Source organism: Drosophila subobscura, chromosome E, assembly GCF_008121235.1.
Source record: "Drosophila subobscura isolate 14011-0131.10 chromosome E, UCBerk_Dsub_1.0, whole genome shotgun sequence".
In the NCBI taxonomy this organism is placed as follows: domain Eukaryota; kingdom Metazoa; phylum Arthropoda; class Insecta; order Diptera; family Drosophilidae; genus Drosophila; species Drosophila subobscura.
Window position 1 is genome coordinate 14,527,002 of NC_048531.1, and position 20,745 is coordinate 14,547,746.

General features: G+C 50.2%; 6 protein-coding genes across 7 annotated transcripts; 2 read left to right on the forward strand and 4 right to left on the reverse strand.

Annotated features, from left to right (window-relative positions):
* Positions 1-186: 186 nt before the first annotated feature.
* LOC117890963 (heat shock protein 75 kDa, mitochondrial) lies at positions 187-2,543 on the reverse strand. The gene is made up of 3 exons (XM_034796102.1): positions 2,325-2,543; positions 492-2,250; positions 187-432 (listed from the first exon to the last, which is right to left on the reverse strand). The coding sequence occupies exons 1-3, from the start codon at positions 2,455-2,457 to the stop codon at positions 258-260; spliced, it is 2,067 nt and encodes a 688-aa protein (XP_034651993.1). The 5' UTR covers positions 2,458-2,543; the 3' UTR covers positions 187-257.
* A 306-nt stretch (positions 2,544-2,849) lies between these two features.
* On the reverse strand, positions 2,850-8,481 carry LOC117890303 (AT-rich interactive domain-containing protein 2). Its single transcript, XM_034795077.1, has 4 exons — positions 8,075-8,481; positions 6,978-8,002; positions 4,062-6,919; positions 2,850-3,997 (listed from the first exon to the last, which is right to left on the reverse strand). Exons 1-4 carry the CDS (start codon positions 8,353-8,355, stop codon positions 3,005-3,007), a joined length of 5,157 nt encoding a protein of 1,718 aa, XP_034650968.1. The 5' UTR covers positions 8,356-8,481; the 3' UTR covers positions 2,850-3,004.
* Positions 8,482-9,889: 1,408 nt separating this feature from the next.
* On the reverse strand, positions 9,890-12,043 carry LOC117891336 (senecionine N-oxygenase). The gene is made up of 6 exons (XM_034796756.1): positions 11,888-12,043; positions 11,665-11,827; positions 11,417-11,606; positions 11,139-11,310; positions 10,229-10,767; positions 9,890-10,166 (listed from the first exon to the last, which is right to left on the reverse strand). Exons 1-6 carry the CDS (start codon positions 11,934-11,936, stop codon positions 9,987-9,989), a joined length of 1,293 nt encoding a protein of 430 aa, XP_034652647.1. The 5' UTR covers positions 11,937-12,043; the 3' UTR covers positions 9,890-9,986.
* Positions 12,044-13,362: 1,319 nt separating this feature from the next.
* Positions 13,363-16,769, forward strand: LOC117890263 (bcl-2-related ovarian killer protein homolog B). The gene is made up of 3 exons (XM_034795020.1): positions 13,363-14,279; positions 15,883-16,023; positions 16,086-16,769. Exons 1-3 carry the CDS (start codon positions 13,959-13,961, stop codon positions 16,542-16,544), a joined length of 921 nt encoding a protein of 306 aa, XP_034650911.1. The 5' UTR covers positions 13,363-13,958; the 3' UTR covers positions 16,545-16,769.
* A 468-nt stretch (positions 16,770-17,237) lies between these two features.
* On the forward strand, positions 17,238-19,340 carry LOC117890262 (zinc finger CCHC domain-containing protein 8 homolog). The gene is made up of 4 exons (XM_034795019.1): positions 17,238-17,505; positions 17,562-18,239; positions 18,301-18,420; positions 18,488-19,340. The coding sequence occupies exons 1-4, from the start codon at positions 17,326-17,328 to the stop codon at positions 19,208-19,210; spliced, it is 1,701 nt and encodes a 566-aa protein (XP_034650910.1). The 5' UTR covers positions 17,238-17,325; the 3' UTR covers positions 19,211-19,340.
* A 91-nt stretch (positions 19,341-19,431) lies between these two features.
* Positions 19,432-20,467, reverse strand: LOC117890264 (small integral membrane protein 14). Of its 2 annotated transcripts, XM_034795022.1 has the most exons (4): positions 20,351-20,467; positions 20,040-20,186; positions 19,931-19,976; positions 19,432-19,862 (listed from the first exon to the last, which is right to left on the reverse strand). In XM_034795022.1, the coding sequence occupies exons 2-4, from the start codon at positions 20,109-20,111 to the stop codon at positions 19,645-19,647; spliced, it is 336 nt and encodes a 111-aa protein (XP_034650913.1). In that variant the 5' UTR covers positions 20,112-20,186; positions 20,351-20,467; the 3' UTR covers positions 19,432-19,644. The 2 variants fall into 2 exon arrangements, with proteins under 2 accessions (XP_034650913.1, XP_034650912.1); XM_034795021.1 differs by lacking the exon at positions 20,351-20,467 and having other exon boundaries at positions 20,040-20,292.
* Between the last annotated feature and the right edge of the window lie 278 nt (positions 20,468-20,745).

The window sequence follows — 20,745 nt, forward strand, 5'->3', positions numbered from 1 at the left end:
GGCGATCAAATATACCGTATGAACCCTTAGCAATATACCAAAAATAGTATGCAACATACCATTAAATACTGGTATACAATAGCTAAAATCCGTTGCAAAATAATATACCGGAAACGGTTTCCATTACCGAAAAAAAAACGGCTTAAAAAATTATTGTATGTATTTTCAAATTATATTCGAAGCTAATTATTATTTAATTAATTAATCAATATTGTAGAGTGTGTCTAGATTTACATTTGCGGATTTAGCTGCCTAACTTAGTATTTATCCAGCGCTTTTGTGAGCAGCTCGTTCATGTTGGTCAACAGCATGCGAGGATCCTCCGCCAGGCCGGCTCCGACCATGGCATTGGCAAACAGCTGCTTGGTAATCAATTTGGCCAGCTCAGTGTCACTCACGCGCAGCTTGTCCAGCTTCTTGATAATGGGATGCCTGAAAGGGGGAAACAGAGGGATTAAGAGGGGTCCAACCCACAACAGAGTGAAACTCACTTTGGATTAATTTCTAGTTCCGGCTGAAGCAGGGCAAAGCGGTTCGCTTCCGGCACCTGGTGGCTCTGGGTGCGGATAAAGTGACGCGCGGCAGCCATTTCTTCCACGGTGACAACGCAGGGATGTGTGTCCAGGCGGCTGGTAGCTTTCACCTTGACCACTTGGCCCTGTAGTTCGTCCTGAATCCAGGGTATCAAGCTGTCTAGTTCGGAGCGCAGCAGGCTGCCCTCGCCGTAGTCAGTGGCTGCACTGGGATCCTTGGAATCCTCCCGCATTTCCTTTTCCACCGACACCAGATTCTTCTGCTTGTACTTTCCCAGCTGCATGAGCACGAGCTCATCGTACGGTTCGTAGCAGAAGAGGACAAGTTCGTTCCGCTTTTTCAGGCTCTCGTAGTAGGGCGAGGACTCGGCAAGGACACGGTTCGGCGCCGCCAGATAGTAAATGTTTTTCTGCTCGAGTCCGACAGAGGTGTAATAGTCCTCCAGTGACATGCGTCCTTCGGCACCCTCCGCCTTTGAGGAGTCGAATCGGAGAAGCTTGGCTATTTCTTCCTTTTCCGCCGAGTCGCTGGAGGTGACGATGCCTTCCTTCAAGAACAGACCATAGTCGCGGTAGAAGTTCTCGTACTCTTCAGGCTGCTTCTTGGCGCGCTCCTGCAGGAAACGGATGACCCGTGAGGTCAACACGCTGGAAAGCTTGCGAATGATGGCACTGTTCTGGAGGAGTTCGCGACTCAGATTAAGGGGAATATCCTCGGAATCGACGACGCCCTTCACGAACCGCAGCCACTTGGGCAGCAGGTGCTCGGTCTTGGACTGGATGAGCACCTTCCGGGTGTACAGAGCCACTCCCGTGTTGCCGTCGCGAGACATCTCGAACAGCCCGGGCTTGCCCTCGGGGAAGTAGAGCAGGGCGTGGATCAGAAGGGGCACATCGGCGTTGTAGTGCAGAGTGAAACGGGGAACATCGAAGCTGTTGCTGATGAAGCGGTAGAAGTCGTGATGCTGCTCCATGCTGATGCTCTGGGGATCCAGTAGCCACAGAGGCTTGATTTCGTTGGCCTGCTTGCCGTTCAGCAGAATGGGAGAGCCCACAAAGTTGCTGTACTTCTTGATGACGGTGCGGATGCGGTCCTCGTCCGCATACTCACGGCATTCGGTCTTCAGGTGCAGCACGATCTTCGTGCCAAGGTCCACGTCCTGGACCTCCTCGATCTGGTAGGTGCCACTGCCGTCTGTCGACCAGCGCAGACCGGGAGCATTGGGCGTGGCTGCCCGTGTGTACACCTCCACGCGCTGTGCCACAATGAACGCCGAGTAGAAGCCAACACCGAACTGTCCAATGATGTTGGAAATTGCATCGGACGCCTGCTTCTCGTTCTTCATCTGTTCCAGGAACTGCTTCGAGCCACTGCGGGCGATGGTGCCCAGGTTGCTGATGAGCTCCTCCTTGGTCATGCCAATGCCCGTGTCCTGGATGGTCAGCTGCATCTGCGGCTTGTCTGTGGTGATGCGTATCTCCAGGGGTCTATCCTTGCCGGACAGCTCCGCCTCGCCAGTGCTCAGAGCAGTGTAACGGAACTTCTCCAGTGCATCGCTGGCATTCGAGATCAACTCGCGCACGAAAACCTCCTGATCCGAGTAAAGGGAGCGCGCCACAATATCCAGAAGCTGGCGAGTCTCCGCCTGGAACTCGTGCTTGTCCACGGGGGCATCCGCCTGCTTGGTCTCCGTGGCGAAGCGGCGGTAGGACAGATCTGAAAGCATGGCCCAGAGTTATGTAAAATACGGGTGGCCCTTGACCTAAACGGAGGCATTGCAGACGACTTACCGGCCGGTGATCGCTGTGTTCCCAGCGCCACATTCAAGGCTCCAACTGCATAGCGATTGCTTTGCCTCAGCACACCACCCAGGCGGCAGAAATTACGCGCCTGAGCTAGCATTCCAATTGCTCGCACTGACATTTTGTGGCCCAATTTAAAATAAAATAATATATTTTGTACTTTGTTGCTTAAGTTTGTGTTACGTCGAACGTGTTTTACAGCTGATTTATCGATCAAAATACCGCACGACCCTGAAAATACCTTCTCATTTTTAGAATATACCGCAAATGTTAAATCATATTTCTCGATTTTGATGTTCTATTTAATATTACTAGCTAGTTAGGATTCTCAAAGCTAAAACTATACTTTTCTCCGATTCATAAATCTATTCTCCACAAAATTGTCTAATTTTCATGACTTCCAATTATTGGATTGTTCCCAAAATTTGTTTCAAACTGAAGAGGTCAACAGAAATCATTAATTTAAATTTAGAACTTTAAATTCCGGTGAAGCAAACGTTTCAAATGCATGAATCGGTTTTCCGGGTTGGTTTTTCACATTTAATTGTGTCGTTAGGTGTACAGGTCAGGTTATTAGTTAATATGTAGAAGCGGGCATTTGAGAGAATGGTACAAAAATACAGTTATATATATATGTATAGGATATATATGGGCGCAGGCAGCAGCTCCTACTGGCTCAGCTCGTACATGATGTGGGACAGCACAGCGCTGGCCTCCACGTTGCTCATTGCCACATTGGCCAGGTGGGGCTCGTAGCGTTTTAGACTGCGCTTGGCCGTCGACGTGTTGGTCACGAGATTGCGCAGAATCAGCGCCGCCGTCAGACGAATGCTCTTGGTGACGGGCCCCTCGTTCTCGTCCATCAGCTCCTTGGAGTTGGTGTAGTCCGTGGTGTGCCGATTCATGGCCTGCATCGCCGCACTGCCCACAACGGCTGCTGGCGCCGGAGGCGGTGCACTGCCACTGGCGTTGCCTGCCAGCCTCTGGGCGTGTCCCTCGTTCCGCACAATGGTGACGGGCGGCTGGGCAGGCGCCACATTGTGCATGCCCGTGGCCAGGCGACGCTGTACGCCAGCGCGTAGATTTTCCGTTGTCAGATGGCGATCAATGAGATGGGTCATCAGGGAGTAGCGCCGGCGAGCCCTGTTGTCGCAGAAGGCGGGACCACTGCCCCACTGGCAATAGATGTCGGCATCGGCGTCCAGATGGTCCGGACAGTGGACATTGACCACATGATACTTGAGGTCGTTCAACGATTTGAACTTGCGACGCGGGCAGTTGCGCCAGTCGCAGATGTACAGCCAATTCACGTCCACGGGCACGGGCGAGGCACTGGCAACGGCAGTGGCCGCAGCGATGGGAGCTCCTGTCGCAGAAGAAGTGGCGTACAGAGGTGCCGTTTGCACTTGGCTAATCACCACAGAGGTGGTGCTGCTACTGGCGGCCGTGGAGGCTAAAGCTGCCGCCTGCGTGTGCTCTGCTGGCTTGGATTCGGCCAGCACGGCAATGGGCTTGCCAGCCGCCGTCGAAGTGGATTCGCTGGTAGTCATCACAATCTGCGAGAGCGTGGGCTTCAGAGCGGGCACAAGCTGTGGCTGTAATGGCTGCAATGGCTTCTTGGTTATGACTCCGCCAGGCACGGGCTTGGCTGCCTCTGGGAGCTGAAAGGAGATAGAGCTAAGATTAGAAAGGGATTCCATTTCCTTATTCTGACTAGACACTCACAACTGGCATGGTGATCTTTTGCTGAATGATGGATGGATGATGCTGCTGCTGCTGCTCTAGGACGGTGCGAATGTGCTGCTGTTGCTGCTGCAGACCCGCAATCGCCGTGGCCGTCGGCGGCTGTGTGGTGATGATCGTCTGCGAGTTGAGTTGGCTCTGCTGCAGGGGCGCCGCTGTGGCCGGTGTCTGGGTGATGAGCGTCGTCTCCTTGATGCCACTAAGAACTAGCTGCCGCTTCTCTCCAGGCCCAGCAACAGCTGGAGCGACAGCCATTGGCGTGGGTGGGCCCGAGATGATGTGCTGCTGAATGATCGATTGGTGCTGCTGCAGCTGTGGGATGGGCAAAGTGGCGCCCACTTTGGCTGCAGCCAGACGCTGCTGTGCCGTGACCTGCGGGGAGGCGAGCTGCGGCTGTGGCTGATGCAGCTTAATGGTTGCCGGAATCTGGTTCAGCTGCGAGAGCAGCGAGGGCGACATCTGCCCTGCGCCCAGTGTTTGAACTGGCCTCTGGGGCGTGATGAAGATCTGCTGCTGTTGGTGCTGGCTGGCGGGGCGTGTCTGCTGCTGTTGTGGGGCCGTGGTGGTGGTGACCAGAACCTGCTGGCCCTGCGCCGTGGTCATGATCATCTTCTGTGTGCCGGGCACACTGGCCGCGGACACTCCGCCCGGCTGCTGCTGCAGTATGATGATGGTCTTTGTCTGCTGCTGGGGCGTTTGTGTGACCAGCAGCGTGGGCGGTGCCGACTGAGAGGTTGGCTGGACGGCGGGCTGTGTCTGCTGGGCCACCAGGTAGGTCTGACCCTGTTGATTCGTGGCGAGGACGTACTGCGTCGTCTGCTGCGACTGCTGTGAGGCATCCATCGAGGTTTTCGGCTGCAGAATCACCGGCACCGTCTGCAGGCCCTGATCCGTCTTTATCGTGGCCGTGGTGGCCAGTTTGAGTTGCGGTGGTGGAGCGGGAGAGGAGCCACTGCCACCGGGGAACACCAACTGGCGTTGGGTGGACTGCACCTTGGCCGGAATGAGCTGCAGCTGTTGCTGTTGTTGATGTTGCTGCTGCTGCTGCTGCTGTTGTTGCTGTGGCTGCTCCTGGCTTGGCTTGGCCAGTGGCGGAACATCATCCAAGTCCTCATCCTCCAGTATGGAGGCAGCCAGATCCGCATACAAATTGGCGGCATTCTTCGAGGGCGTCACCTGAGTCTCCTCCTTGCCCGAGGCGCTGGCGTTCTCCATGGCCAGACGCTTGTTCTGCTCGTCGTCGATGGTCAGCTTCCGTTTGGTGGCTGCCGAGATTATGAGGGTGCGTCCGCTGGCGTCCTTGGTCACAACATTCGCACCACTCAGCGGTGCCAGTGGGGGTGGTGCCGAGTCCGTGATTGGCTTCTTCTCCAGTGCCATCTGCGGGTGCAGTGGCTTTATCGTGGTCTGTCCCACCTTCACCGGCGTGTGCTGCATCAGCGGATTGTTCACAAAGGCGCTGATGGCCGTCGATGTGACCTTGATGGGCTGGTTGGAGGGCGCGTTCGCTGCGGAGGCTGTGGTGGGCACCAGGGCCGGTGGCTGTGGCGACTGGGAGAGCACCTGCGCCTTTTGCTTCTGCTGCCGCTCTGTCACCTTGTTGGCCAGAAGACTCTTGATGAGGGAGGAGCTGGTCTGCGGCGGTGGCGTCGGCGCAGGAGGTGCCGGCGGCTCCTCGGCTGCTTCCGTTGGCGTTGGCTCCGCCTGCGGCTTGGGCAGGATGAGAGTTTCCTTCTTGACGGGAACTGCGGATGGATTGGGCTTCTGCTGGTGCATGGCCAAGGGTTGGGCGCGCGTCCGGATGCCCACGTAGTAGGTGCCCGGCAGCTCTGTGCCGTCCAAGTGGCGCACAATGACGGGCCCCACGGTCTGGTTGAAGATGAGACGCACGAGGCGAGGGAACTGCATGTGATTGACCACCGACAGCTTGCCCGCCTTCTGGCAGTGTGACAGGTAGATCCTGTACAGCTCCTGCTGCTCCAGGCGAAATTCGTGGCCAGCGCCAGCCCGCTCGTAGGTGGCCCCCAGCCAGGCCAGAGCGTACTGCTCGTCGTCGTGGGTGAAGCTCTGCGGCGCGGAGGGTGGCGCTGGCAGAGACACCATGGAGATCACGCCCGGCGGCAGGATAACCTGCGGCAGACTTGGCACTGGCAGCGACGGAGGCAGCTGCACCTGCGGCAGACTGGGCACGGGAAGTGACGGAAGAACCGGCGCAGGAGCAGGAGCAGGCACAGGCATGGCCACAATCTGGTGCTCTGTCTGCGATTGCAGGACCTGTGTCTGGGCGGGCGTCGGTATGGGCAGAGCGGGTGGCGGCTTGACGACCACTTGGGCGGATGGAGCGGCAGCCGTGGCAGCCGCGGTATTTGTGGTCAGGGAATTAAGCAGATTCCCTGGGACCATTTCCACGACGCGCATCAAAATGCAACCGTCAGCTCCATAGGTCTGCGCCTCGACGGATATCAGAGCCACCAGCTGGTCGACCAATCCACGCACTTGCATCAGCAGCGAGCAGGGACGGGCGCCGAGCGAGCTCAGGGCATAGATTGCCTCCAGAGTGAAGATGAGCAGCATGACATCCGTCAGCGAAAGCAGCAGCATGGCACGCTGATAGAAGTCCAGGCCCAGGCAGCGGTTGATGTACTGAGAGTTGCCCTCCCTGCCGCACAGCTTGTAGATGATCTCGAGGCAGCTGATGATGACTGCGCGGTCGTTGGAGTCGATGCCCTCGCAGAGTGTGGCCAGCAGATTCCGCGACAGCTCGTCCGTGGTGGGGTCCTGCAGCTCAAACTGATTCGCCAGATTGCCGGCCGTCTCCAGCGCTTGGATGTGAATGTTGCCTGCGGAAAAGGATGGTGGTTAAGTGGGAGTTGGTGTTTCGTGGCAGCAACAACTTACTCCAGCGCACATTGGCGCCCATGACCAGATACCGCCAGAGCGTGCGATTGGAGCCCAGCAGTATTTGATTCTCTTGGTGGAAGCTGAGCGCCCGCACGAGCTGCACAATCTGGAGTACGCGCTGGCCCATGCGCTCGTCTGTGCCATTGCTGCGGCGCAGATTCAAAAAGTCCAGCTCATCGCAGGCCGCCAGCAGCTCGCTGCGAGCAGTGGCGTTCTCCTGCTCGTCATTGTCCTCCTTGCTGATGAGGCCATTGTCCAGCCAGGCCTGCTCGTCGGTGTAGAGCTCGAGCACCTGCGGCTTGTCGTACAGCAAATCGCGCCAGAAGTTGTGCTGCGAGTGATGGCGCACCTCGGTGTAGCTGTGCTGGAACAGCTTGCGCATGGTGTAGTCCGCGTAGACGCCCAGATGGGCCAGCAGCACGTCCAGCAGCTTGGGGCACTCGGACAGCTTGAGAGTGTGCCGCACCTCGTTGGCCATCAGGGTGCAGACATTGATGGCAAAGTCCTGCTCGTTGGGCAGCGGCGAGAGCAGCGACAGCAGCAGCTTCTCGTAGTTGCTGTGCTTGTGCAGCTGTGTGGACATCTTGTACTGCCGCCGTCGGTCCGCGTTGATGATGTGCTGGCGCTGATTGTAGGACATGGGCACCGCTGGCAGCGTGGAGTGTGCGGATCCAAACATACTGCCTAGGCCACCACCACCCCCAGCCAATGCACGGGATCGCGCACGTCCGCTGCCCATTTCAGCGTTCTCAATGGCCGCCTCCAGAGCCTCCATTTTGTCTGGATCCTCGCCAAAGAAGTTGAGGCGCTCATACTTGTCCAGGTACCGTCGGTAGATGTGCTTGATGCCCGCCGTACCATTGACACAGCGCTCCCTTAGAGTCTCCATGGCACTATACACCTCATCCCACTCGTCCCGCATGTTCACCTTGTTGAAGCCGCCCCGTTCGGTGACCTCAGTGTAGAGTTTATACAAGTCCACATGTTTGCCACTGATCTTGGCCGCATGGGTCAATGGAGTGCTGCGAAATCATTAAAGATCAGTTCAGAGATTGTTTGATCGAAGCAGAATCAATATTTCCCCCCCTGCTTACCCGCGTCTCTCGTGGAACTGCTGCAGATCACGCCAGAATTCCTCGGGCGCCGATGCAGGTTTCTCCGCTGCTTTTTCCGGCGTGAAGGGTGCCGGGGTTTGTGCCTGCTGTTGGTATGGATTTCTGGCGCGCAAAGGCGTTGTTGTTGCTAGTATTCCGAGCCCCTTTGCCGGTGACTGCTGATCGGCGATTTGCTGGGCGTTGTTGTTGCTGCCACCCAAGGCGGCCGCTGCAGGCAGCGACTGTAGCAGCACGCGCACACTATCGATGCTAGAGGTCATGTTCAGCTACTCGTAACTGACAAGTAACACTTAATACATTGTTTAAAATAATAAGACACGCAAATTTGCAACTAAAATTAGCTTATTAAAAAAATTACAACGCGACGCGGACCACGGAATTATCGATTATCGATCAAATATACCGATAGACCCTAGCATTTTCAAAATATACCGTACAAATACCGAAGTCTTAAAACATTTTCCTCGATTTTGATGTTATATTTGATATTACTAGCTTGCAAAGACTTTTACCACTGAATCAATAATTTAATCCGTTTTAAGAATCAATTTGGCTTATTGTAAACACTCGTTTTTATTGGATTGTATTCTTAATGACCTTATGACATTACTACTACACATTTTCTACATACCAATAACATACTTAGCAGAAAACACACGCACACATGCAAAAATATTCGCGCGCGTTATTTTAAACATGAATGAAGACTATGTGTTATGTACATTAGGTTTGTAAAGGTTTGTATATGTTGGTTATACACAAGAATAGTTATAGATCAAATAAAGCCACACAGAACACAGATTTGTACAAATTAAGTTTAAACTATGAAAATCAGATACATAATATCAGATTGATGATATCTAAATAATATATGTATATGTACATATATGCGTCAGTGGAACATTAAAGGAAGTTGCTTACATCTGTGCAGCGATACAGGGAACACATAACACATCTACATATTTATCAAATCTCACTCACCAATTTTCTGCCATTGTTTATAATTATTTCACTTGTATTTTATTTCACTTGTTTCACTTGTTTTTTAACGCGATGTAACTTAAATTTTGGTTTTAAGTTTCGTTTTTGCCTTATGACCTGTTGATACTTTTAAAATTTAAATGATATCTCCAAGTAACTAAACTTTCGCACGATTGCATTTTAGGGTGGATTTTTCAGTATTTTTTTATACCCGGTACTCGAAGAGTAAATAGGGTATATTTTATTTGTGCGGATAACGGTTGTATGTAACGCACAGAAGGAAACGTTTCCGACCCCATAAAGTATATATATTCTTGATCAGCATCAATAGCCGAGTCGATTGAGCCATGTCTGTCTGTCTGTCCGTCCGTCCGTCCGTCCGTCTGTCCGTCTGTCCGTCTTGTTTGTCGGCTAGTTCTCAGAGACTATAAGAGCTAGAGCCACCACATTTTGGTACCAGACTGCTGTATGCTCACACTGAAACCAGTGTATTTCAAAAATGAGCCCCGCCTCCTTCCGCCCCCGCAAAAGGACGAAAACCTCCCAAATCTACAATTTCGAAGATAACAGAAAACAGTAGAAGGTAACTGGTTTCCATGTTTTTTCACTGTGTCAAAAGCTGGATGCTATTAAACCGCAATTAATTTTAGTTACTTGGCGACTGAAAAATGAATTGCGGTTTCATAGCATCCAGCATCGAGCCACATTTGGACGAAGAAGGAAGTAGGAAAAATTTCTAAGCTGGAGAGCTAGTTCCGCGAGGTGACCGGTAAGCAAAATCGAAATTTGAAATTTATTTGAAAATGTTCAGCCTGTTCTTATAAGAGCATTCACACTTTATTGAGTTATTTAGACAATATTTAAATACATATACGCTACAAGTAGGGGACAAGAGGGACAAGCCACAAGCTTAATTCGCAATTTTGCCGTTCTTCAAGAAGTTCTCATCATCCACGATAGTGTAGCGATTGCTGCGGTATGTGTCCAATTCGAAGATGTACTTCTTGCCGCAGTCCTTCATCAATTTAAGGATAACAGGCTTGATGTTGTCAATGCCCGCCATGCGAGCCAGCTCGTTGTAGTAATCAAACTGAAAATCAAATAGAAAAACGAGTTAGTGACGTGCAGGAGGAAAGATTTCAAGGGTGTCACCTGTCGCTCTCCCATTTGGTGTGCCTTCTTGCGATTGTAGAAGCCACAGTCCCACCGCTGGCCAATCTCCTTCTCCAGCTCGGCGATCATTTGCTCGCGCGGCGGCAGCTCTCGCTGGCCCGTGAAGAACGCGAGCGTGAAGCGGACTTGCATGTCGAAGATGTGCGTGGGTATCACATTGAAGGGCAGCCCGATGAACGCCATCGTTGGATTGTTAATGTTGATGCAGTGCTTCCACAGTGGCTGCACAAAGTTATCTATCACCTGGATGCCCACGTCCGTGCTGAGGCAGGGGAATGTGTACTTGTAGCCGGTGCAGAACATGACATGATCGAAGCACTCGCTGCTGCCGTCCTTGAAGAGGGCCCCGTTCTTGGTCAATCGCTCCACATCCGGTTTCTGCGTTACATTTCCCATAAACGCTGTGTTCGGGGCTGTGGCCAAGTGGTGGCTCAAGTACACATGTTTGGCTTCCCTGCGCACGTGATTCGTGATATCCATGCCACTGGGACCAGCGCCAATGATTAGAACATTTTCATCTGCAAGAAGACAGAACCCAAATTAAATGATGGCAGTCTCAGAGCCTGCCGTATCAGCCGCATCCACTAAAGAAACACGTGCATTGGCGGGAACTAACCACAGAGCAACCCAAAACACTCATTATGTCACACACTTGACAACGGACTGTGGCTATGGCTGTGAAGATTGTGCTGGCGATTCCGTCAACAAAGCAACACAAGCAACACAGTGCGAGGAGTCGAGCCAAGCATTATCTGCAGTCGAGAGTGCGCCGCGCCGCGCCGCGCCCCGTCTCGTATTATTTATGGGCAAAGCACCAGACAGAAGTGGGTCTACCCAATTGTGAGGCGCAAATAAAGTTATCTTCCCATTGAGCTTACCCTTTGCTTACCCTTAAACTTGTCCGCCCTCCGATACAGGTGGCTGTGCATCAGCTTGCCCTCGTACAGGTCCGCACCCTCAACCTCGGGCACATCGGGCTCCGTGTAGTGGCCATTGCAGACATACACAAAGTCGTAGTAGACAGGGTCGCAAGTGTTGGTGCTGTGGTCCCAGACATAGACCTGTCAGAGAGACCAAACAGGAAAGTCCCCGAAATATTTAGTATCAGCGAAGCAGCATTGGGTAAAGCGAAAACAAATCCGAATGCAATGTGACGTCGGCACCAACCTCCCAATCATCCAAACGAGGTCGCACTCTTATCACTTCGTGCTGCAACTTAATGTGGGGGCCCAGCTTGAAGTGTTCCGCATACGAGCGCAGAAAGTTCAAGACCTCATGGGATGTTATGAACGAGTCCTCGATGTCGTTGTCGTATGCATAATCTGGATATCCCATTACTTCCTTGGGCAGGTTTGTCCTAGAAAAGGAAGAGAGTTAAGCGTTTCCGTCTGAGAATCTTTGTTCGATCAACCTACCGCAATCCCTCGTACATGCTGCTGTGCACCTCATCGTAGTCATTCTCTGGCATATCCTCGGAGAATATCCATGTGCCGCCAATCTCTGTGCCACGCTCGTAGGCCACCGCATCCATGCCCGACTCCAAAGAGTTCTTCAGCGCGCACAGACCCGCGGTGCCGGCTGCAATTGAATCGAAATTGTAACACAAACTGGCCACAGTTGGAGCCTTAAATCTCTTACCTCCTATTACACAAACGCGACGTTTTTGGCCCATCGGGTTTTTGTTCATTTTGTCAAGCAGTTTGTAAGTGTCTCTGCCCTAAAAGGTTTTTGTGTCTTGTGTCCAGCAGAGTACGTCTCGTCTGCCTCCGTGTCTAAGCAACGACTGACTAAACGAGGGGCTCGAGCTGCCACAGATACGAGTAGTAAAGAGCTGCCCAGCACACTGCCAGCGATTGGCGTTGTTCGATTTTGTGGCTGCTCTGGCTCTGGCTAGATGCTGATAAGGGGAAACTACTGGGGGACACCCGGAGTACGCTCCACAGCAGCTACAGGGCATTGCGCAAGGCGACCCATTGCTGTGCGAGCTATCAGTCGTGTCGCTGTTGTTAATGACATAACAACGACGTCTACGTTCAGCAGCGGATCGGTGTTTCTATAAGTCACTGGAATCTGCCGTCAGCGCATCGAAGTGTACGACTGCGAGTCCGGCCTGTGAACATCTGGCTGATGTGCCGAGATTACGCACGAACAAACAGAAAACGTTTCTGATAAGACACATCCATCCATCGATTGAGATTTCGGAGAAGACATGCCCAACCCTACACTCCCCTAGCCAGCCGCTGTAGCCACGGAGGAGTCACTGTGTCAATTAGGTTTATCAGCCCATTTTGTGAGCTTTTAATTATCAGTTCGCTCATATGACCAGAGATCTGTGCATACATTACACACACTCATCTATGTGTGTGAGTTTTGTGTGCAAGCCGAGTCCGGTTGTTTCATCAGAATCGATCGGGAAGTAATTAATTTGTGTCAATTAAGTGTGAAGACAATGTTGGGCATTACATTGAATTGGACGAGCGAGCGAAGCCCATTGAAAGTTGATTTACTTGGGTCGTGCACTCGGCGATTAGGTGTGAGGAAGCCAAGTAATTGTTATGGCTCTGATAATAGATTAGATTGGGTGGCGCTCGGGCCTCGTCTCGAGTGGGGGCCGGTGGTTAGTTACTGAACTCTCAGCATAGGCCTGGCATGCATATGGACATCTGTTTGTTGGTAATGTAGATTATGCTTCTCTGGTGGTGGTCCCACTTTGATCACGTTTCGAGATAATCACCATGCAAAGCATTGTTTGCGAGTACTTTTGTACTCTTTGCTGGAATGTCGAGAGTTTGTATTTATTAGCAGATTAAACAAATTCTTTAAAGCTGGCGCCAACGTGTGTATAGTTTTCCTGTGAATGGCCACAGTAGTATCGATAGCCGCGATCATTTCAAAGTTTGGGATGCTTTGAACAGTACAGTTAAGCGTACAGTGAAGTTATCATTAATTTTACTCTATCCGCATAATTATATTATTTGCTGAGTTTTGCTCCTCGTATAGCTTCCCTTTGCTTGGAAAACAAGCAAACAAGTTCCGTTGCACTAATCGCACAAAAGCATCGATAAGTAATAGCTAGAAATATCGCAAAACTTTATTCTACACATCGATAGATGTATTGGCGATCGTTTTACATTTTCTAAACATTTTCGTAGATTTCTCGGTTAAAAGTTCAAATTAATGTGAGACAAGAAGCAAGAGAAAAAGAAAACAAAAGAAGAATAAAAAAAAACACGCGCACGCAGTGGAGCAGCGGCAGGCAAAGTCAAAGCAAAGACAGCTGAAAATCGATGGGGATCGAAATCGAACCCCACCAACAACAAGTTTTTTAGTTGTTTTCCTCTGCGTGTCTCATTCGTGTTTGCTGCTCTCCGCTTTGGGCTCCACTTTATTGCCGACTTTTATTTTGTTTCGTCGTTTTATCAGAGTTCTCGATCCAGACCACCTCCAAAAAAGTGCAAAACGAGAGCCGAGCTTGGGGGCTGCATGCAAGGCGACAGACGACCGACCGACTCGTAGAATCTACAATTTTAAAATTACACAACTTACATGAAGCAGCAGCAGAGACGACAGCAACAGGAGAGGCATAGACTGGCACAGCAGCAACAGCAGCATCAGAAGCATTAGCATCAGCTGCAACAATAGACCAAAACCCGAAGCCCGAAGTCAGTGCATTGTCGAGAGGCAGCCAAGCATCGCCCGCGTGCACTAGATGCCATCGACCATGGCCCCCACGACCAGTCCAAGCTCAGCCGCCCCGAAGCTGGCCAAGTTCAAGTCCTCCTCGCTGGACCATGAGATCTACTCGGCGAATCGACGCGGCACCATTGCCACGGCGGCCAGTGACTGGAAGGCTCTGCGCAGCAGCCCCTCCAACGGCAGATCTCTCCATGCCGGGGGCGGGCACGGCCTCGGACTCGGCCTTGCACCGGGTCTCCCCTCGATGACCCGCGCCGCCTCCACATCATCACTAGCCAGCAGCACACGCACCATGACCAACTATCAGGAGTACAAAATGGAAATTATTAATCAGGTGAGCAACAAAAGCTGAAATTCAAAACTCGAGCCAGAAGCTGTTCAAACAATTAGCCGTACTTCGTGGATGTGGATGTGTCTCTCTGTGGCTGATGTTTTCAAATTAATTTACAAACATTTGAGACAGCAGATATGCAAACAAATATTTTTGTATTTGCACTGCCAAAATGTTTGCCAAATTACCTCATTTCGGTGTCCCCATTCCCTCACCATTGTGGGTCCGACGCTGTCTTGGTTTAATTGATAACGCCGCACTCGTAAATAGTTTTATCTCCGACTTCGCGACTGATAAAATATGATCTAATGCAATCAGCTACAGGTGGACAGACTGAAATGTAAATTATTTATTTATTTGCCTTTGGCTGCGTTCCTGATAGTTTGTTGGGGCATTTCTGATGCGGATGTTTAGCCAGACTGCCGGCGCCTCCTCAAGCAGTGCAGTTGACGGATAGATCTAGGTTTAGGGTTTCCTCGTCGACAACACAAAGGGGGCCCACAAGGAAGTGTAAACAATTTGGTTTTGATTTCCTAAAAGCCCAGATGCTCACACAATGGAAGGAAGCACTAAACGGGTATTCCAAAAATAAACTTCGAGTACATGGAAATTCATCGAACCCAACTGAAGTCAGCCGATTTGTATGTTATTTGGCTGTTTGATGGTGCTGATGGTTAAACGCACAGGTGAAGCGCCATCAAGAGATCGCGTAAACAAGTTGATGGATTTATTAGTGGGGCAGTTGAGGTGTGGGTGATTAACCTGTGGGGATGCTGGCACAGGCTGTACCATGGAGGAGTGCCCCTCTCAATGGACTTGTCAAGCGGCCACAAGGTCGAGCACTCTGAATTTGTGCGATCTCTTTGGGGCTGGCCATGCCGCGAGTCAAGTTGGCGCCAAAGAAATCAATTCGTAAGCCGTTGGCGTGACAAATGGTAATTGTGCGACAGAAATTGAACGAGAGCCGCCGCAGACAATAGCGATCGCCGTGACATTGTGCATTACCAAATTGATTTGAATTATAGAGCACATGCCTCCACTCTACTCTATTCACAGAACATATACTATTGTAGTGCTCTGTGAGGGTGGGGGACTCTTAATTGCTGAAAATATTTAAGCTTGAATCCGCTGCTGTAGGAGATAATATGTAGCTGTCGGTTTGCTCCCATTTAGCCGGCGGCCTTTGCGGCGCTCTTTTCCCACTGCACGTGCTGATTGTGTTCTTTTTTTCTCTCTCTTTTGTTTAAACCATTTATCATTGTTTATTATCACCTCTCCGTACTGCTCTGTTGCTCTGTATTCCGCCTCAAATCGCCTGCAGTTGACTGACTGCCAGAGGTGAGAATGAAATTGAACAGGTGTCGCTCGCTCGGCCAGCGGCCAGCGGCCATCGGCCAGGGGCCAATGAGATGCGAAAGCCAGAAGGAACCATTCATTCCATGTGAGCGCATAATTCGCTGTAAATTGTAGCAATGTAGAAATGATTGGCGGCGCCGAAAGAATTGCCTCAACAAGATGGGCTAACGCATTCAATTGATCGTGATCAAAGGCAGAGAATTGATTTGATTTTGATTGAACTTTTGGCATTTGCTTTCGAATGTTGCAGGGCAAGTGCCTGTGTGGGCAGTACATCAGAGCGCGGCTTCGACGGGCTGGAGTTCTCAATCGGAAGGTGATACAAAGACTGCGAAACATACTGGAACCCTCTTCCCATGTGGTCTACGAAGTGTTTCCGGCCCTCAATAGCGTGAGTAATAGCAGGCCCATGCATTTCCATGTATTCCGAACTAATTATTAATTTATCTGTAGATGGGCGAGGAACTGGAACGCATGCACCCGCGTGTCTATACAAACATATCCAGGCAGCTGTCGAGAGCTCCGTTTGGCGAGCTGGAGGACGGTGATATGGCGCCCATGCTGCTTAATTTGGTGGCCAAGGATCTTTTCCGGTCGAGCATTACCTGGGGCAAGATCATCTCAATATTTTCAGTGTGCGGTGGGTTCGCCATCGACTGTGTGCGCCAGGGCCACTACGACTACTTGCAGTGCCTGGTGGATGGCCTGGCCGAGATCATTGAGGACGATCTGGTATACTGGCTGATAGACAATGGCGGCTGGCTCGGACTGCAGCAGCACATACGTCCTCGCTCGGGGGAGTTCACATTTCTGGGCTGGCTGACACTGTTTGTGACCATCTCGGCTGGCGCCTACATGGTATCGAATGTATGCAAACGCATTGGCTGTCAATTGTATTCGTTGTTGTTTTAGTTTCGGGACATTTCGTTTTAGATTTATCTTATACTCTCGTCGTAACTCGTAACACTTAGTCATTGAGACTTTCCAATCATTCCTGCTGCTTATGGCACACAGAGTCGCATATTAGTTTTGTAAGCAATTTTGTTTTATGCATAATATTCATCTTAATAATTGTTATATTGTTTTCCTTATCTTTGTACATAGTGCCAGGCGCAATAAAGCGTATTTTAAAGGTGATTTTGTGGATATACTTTTATATTATTGTTTAAAATAAACTTAAAATAATGTCAGCTAAATTTCGAAAAATTTAACGAAACTTGATACATGGCAACTACACAGCTACATGTACACTGTAAAATGTAACTTACAGATCTATATCCGCTTCTTAACACCACCGCTGCGGTGCTAAAAAGTTTCAATATATCGTAGAGGGTCGATGATATCGATGTTTTCAAAGATATTCTGTATTAACAGGGTTTACGGTATATTTTTTTCTAGTGTTCGTTCAGCAAACAACTTTTTTTTGAATTCAATATTTTCAGTAAAAAATTGTTTACAATCAAAATCGAGGAAAATGACTTTAGGTTCACAGTATATTTAACGGTCTATTTTGAAAATGAAAAAGAATATTTCGCTATATTTTCGAGGCCCTCACGGTATATTTTATCGATAATTCCGCGGTCACACTGGGTATTAACCTTTAAAGTCCGCGGTCACACTTATTATTTTACAAACAAAAATTAAAATTGTAAAAACAATTTAACTGATTTACAATTCACAAGATTAAACAAAAATGGACGACAGTGTTATAGTGCTCGATGATACGCAGCCCAGCCTGGAAATCATAGAAGACGGCGTGGAAGATGGCGAGTTAGACGATTCGGAAATTATGGTCGTGGAAGCGGCGGCGGACACAAGCAGCACCACCGAGATATTGCCGACAAGCGAAGGTAGTCCCAGTCTCGGAACTCAGGTATTTATTTCTGTGTATAGATTATTATGGCATGCTGTAACGCCGCTTCCTTCCAGGAGCCCACCAAAACTTTGGTGTTCGAAGTAAAGTTCCACAACAAAGAGCACTTTGACGATCTACACAACAAAATGTTGCATGTCTTGGGGGAAGCATTTGCGGGCCGTCACCTAGATTACAGGACAAACGAAACGGAGCTAGTAATTGGTGCATACGACGCAGGCGAGATGCAGCCGCAATCCCCTACAACACCGGACCCGAACACAGAAGACCTCTTTATGATTGACACATCGCCGGCCCCCAAGCTGGTGGTCTCGCAGGTACCCTCTTATAGGCGCTCCAATACAGATGTACTCGACGAGGAAACTGAAGCACGAAAGAAACTAAAGGCCGAGGCGGTGAACAAGTGCATCCGTCCCAAGAATCAGTCGTCCTGCTTCAACTGCGGCGAAGCGGGCCACTCCCTGCGTGAGTGCCTACAGCCGCGCAACAATGTGAGGATTCAACGGGCACGGAAGAAGATCAGCCATCGTATGGAGCGCTACCATGTGGACTTTGAGCAAAAGTTTGGACACCTTCGACCCGGAAAAATCAGCACCAAGACCCGACATGCCATGGGCTACAATCGCAACGAGCTGCCGTTCATGTTTTATCGCCTGCGCGTAATGGGATATCCGCCAGCTTGGTTGGAAGATGCCAAGATGCAAAGCTCAGGCATTGCGATCTTCAATGCAGATGTGAGTAATCTTTAGGCCAGCCAAAGATCAAAGATTCTAATTTGAATGCACTCATCCACAGGGCACAGAGGTGACGCAATCAGATGACGAAGAAGGTGTATCGAATGCCTTCAAATACGATCTTAACAAAATTGTCGAATTCCCGGGATTCAATGTGGAGCCCGGTGCCAAATTCTTCGATGTAAATAAACTCCAGGGAGACCTAACAGTGATTTCTAGCTAACCAGCGAAAACTCTCCATCTTGCAGGACTTTAGGCATCACAATGTGCCGCCCTTCCAAAAGAGCCAGCTAAAGGACAACTTTATAAGATCTCTGGGGGAGAGAATAAGCAAAGGCTACAGACGGAAGAAGCTCCTGGACCTGCCAGCGCCGCATGACGAGAGTCCGACTACGACCGCGCAAACCAACTTCGTCGAGTATGACATGGATGTGGAGGAGGAAGCAGAGGAAACAGGCCATCCTCCACTACCAGCAACGGAGCCAACTGGCAAATGTCTACCTCCTCCACCACCACCGCCGCCAGCAGAAGAGGGAGGGGAAGAACGTTCCCAGTCCCCCTCGATAGAAGATTTGAAGGCGCAGCAGGAGAAACTTTTGCTGCAACTGGAGAGCAATACCTCGCTGGACACGAGCAGTTTAACAGCGGATGAATCCATAACGCCGACAACGCAGACGCAAACGCAAACCCAGTCGTCGCCAAGAACAATGACGCAAGCCCAGTCGGCACCCACAACGCCCAGCGGTACAAGAGACCTGACCACACGGCAGTTCAAGGCCACCTTCGAGGGTACGCCGATCCTCAAGTTCTCCAAGTTCGACCAGCTGCCAGACGACAGTAACTTCCGGGTGGGCGTGTGCGATGTCCTGAACTTTGAGAATTTGCCCGATTCGACGGGCAAGTACGAGCAAATGAAGGATCTGCTGAAGAACGTGCGCGAAAAGATGGTGAAGCTGCAGAACGAGGATTAGTGCGTGATCCCACCCATGATGCATGATCCGCCTGTGTACTAATTCTAGATACATATTTAAAAGCCTCCTAGTAGATAAGTTTTTAACAATTTAGTTTGCCAATACACGAGTCGAGTCGATGTCCAACCTGAAATTTGTTGATTTTAGGATTTGTGTATTTCTGTGTGTGTGTATTGTATATGTGGCTGTGTGTTTCACTTGTACAGAATATACATATGTGTGGCTGCTGTTTTGTTTAATTGATCTAATCTTTGTCTGATCCCATGAACTAGGCCAAATCGAATTGATATTACGTATTTGCACGGATCTCCCTGTTCTGGAATCGTTTGTGGGTGTTTGCGTGTGTTGTGTTCTTTGTCTAACTGCTCGTAATGATAAAACCAAAAAATGCAAATTGTTTAGGTGTCCAGCAACGTAGCGTACCGAGCGGCCCTCTAGTTGATGGCCGGTGGCGGCGGCTGGGGTGGAGGCGGAGCTCCATCCTGGTTGTTGTCACGGCGCGGGTTCTTGGTGTTGCTCCTCAGACCGAGACGGCCCCAGGTGCCCGGATTCACAATGTACATAAACATGGCCAGTATCATGAAGATCATAGCAATGAGGAAGCCATTGCCATCAGCTGTCCCCGATCCAGTCGGCTGCAAGCGTCCGCTAACTGCAATTGAGATGCATGAGAAGGTCAGAGGCCGCTGCTGAAATAGCAATGACGCAGCGTCCACTCACCGTCGATGCACTCGGTGTCTGTGCAGGTGTTCTGGTTTTGACGAATCTACCGCAAAGGATCGTATCATATCAAAAAAGGGATACCCGTTGCAGGGGAAAATCAACTTACAAAGTTTATCAGACGCTGCATGGCGAATTCGTGCGACCAAACGCACTCGCAGCCATCGAAATCGTCAGACATGGTGGATGGATTGAATTCGGTTTTCACTGGGTTGTTTATACGGAAACTACGAGTTGAACTTAAGCTGGAGTTGCACTGCAAAGATCCGAATAAAGAATGGAGAGAAGAATGGTGTCAGCTGCAGTTTTTGCGGAGTTATTGCCTGGCCGACTGACGTGTCTTTTCAATAGCTCACACAGATGACAATAGCCCGAATACAGCAAGAACAGAGAAATTGTTTAAAACCGAACAGAACGTACTCAGCTGCGACTAATTTATTTGCCAGAACGTAATCGAGTGGCTATGGGACGACGAACGTAACGTTACTCTTCTCTTCTCCCGATTGTGACTGCGATTGTTTATGTACATATGGATGGTTCAACGAGAATTTACGAATGTGGGGGCGTACACACACATTTATTTCCATATATTCCGAAAAAGTATTTGTATGTTTGTAAATTCCACCAACAACGATCTGACATTTTGATACGTTTTTGATTTTATCATACTCTCAAAATCTTTCACGGTCTCAAAAATGGGAAACTCTCTCTAGTTCAACTCTGTGATCGTTCCTATGGCTCCCATACCATACAAATATTTCCACAAGTACAGAAATAGCTTGTTATTCCATATCCAATTACGCTATTTAGTGTAC

Bases quoted from the DNA above. Each gene is read 5' to 3' on its own strand.
- LOC117890963 (XM_034796102.1), bottom strand. From the start codon at position 2,457: ATGTCAGTGCGAGCAATTGGAATGCTAGCTCAGGCGCGTAATTTCTGC. The intron at 2,251-2,324 runs GTAAGTCGTCTG...CCATGCTTTCAG, and splicing joins AACACAGCGATCACCGGCCG to ATCTGTCCTACCGCCGCTTC. The intron at 433-491 runs GTGAGTTTCACT...TCCCCCTTTCAG, and splicing joins GAACTAGAAATTAATCCAAA to GCATCCCATTATCAAGAAGC.
- LOC117890303 (XM_034795077.1), bottom strand. From the start codon at position 8,355: ATGACCTCTAGCATCGATAGTGTGCGCGTGCTGCTACAGTCGCTGCCT. The intron at 8,003-8,074 runs GTAAGCAGGGGG...ATGATTTCGCAG, and splicing joins CAGTTCCACGAGAGACGCGG to CACTCCATTGACCCATGCGG. The intron at 3,998-4,061 runs GTGAGTGTCTAG...ATCTCCTTTCAG, and splicing joins AAAAGATCACCATGCCAGTT to CTCCCAGAGGCAGCCAAGCC.
- LOC117891336 (XM_034796756.1), bottom strand. From the start codon at position 11,936: ATGAACAAAAACCCGATGGGCCAAAAACGTCGCGTTTGTGTAATAGGA. The intron at 11,828-11,887 runs GTAAGAGATTTA...ATTCAATTGCAG, and splicing joins TCGCGTTTGTGTAATAGGAG to CCGGCACCGCGGGTCTGTGC. The intron at 11,311-11,416 runs GTTGGTGCCGAC...TCTCTCTGACAG, and splicing joins CTCGTTTGGATGATTGGGAG to GTCTATGTCTGGGACCACAG.
- LOC117890263 (XM_034795020.1), top strand. From the start codon at position 13,959: ATGCCATCGACCATGGCCCCCACGACCAGTCCAAGCTCAGCCGCCCCG. The intron at 14,280-15,882 runs GTGAGCAACAAA...CGAATGTTGCAG, and splicing joins AAATGGAAATTATTAATCAG to GGCAAGTGCCTGTGTGGGCA. The intron at 16,024-16,085 runs GTGAGTAATAGC...ATTTATCTGTAG, and splicing joins TGTTTCCGGCCCTCAATAGC to ATGGGCGAGGAACTGGAACG.
- LOC117890262 (XM_034795019.1), top strand. From the start codon at position 17,326: ATGGACGACAGTGTTATAGTGCTCGATGATACGCAGCCCAGCCTGGAA. The intron at 17,506-17,561 runs GTATTTATTTCT...GCTTCCTTCCAG, and splicing joins GTCCCAGTCTCGGAACTCAG to GAGCCCACCAAAACTTTGGT. The intron at 18,421-18,487 runs GTAAATAAACTC...TCCATCTTGCAG, and splicing joins CCGGTGCCAAATTCTTCGAT to GACTTTAGGCATCACAATGT.
- LOC117890264 (XM_034795022.1), bottom strand. From the start codon at position 20,111: ATGTCTGACGATTTCGATGGCTGCGAGTGCGTTTGGTCGCACGAATTC. The intron at 19,977-20,039 runs GTAAGTTGATTT...CCTTTGCGGTAG, and splicing joins TGCAGCGTCTGATAAACTTT to ATTCGTCAAAACCAGAACAC. The intron at 19,863-19,930 runs GTGAGTGGACGC...TCTCAATTGCAG, and splicing joins AGACACCGAGTGCATCGACG to TTAGCGGACGCTTGCAGCCG.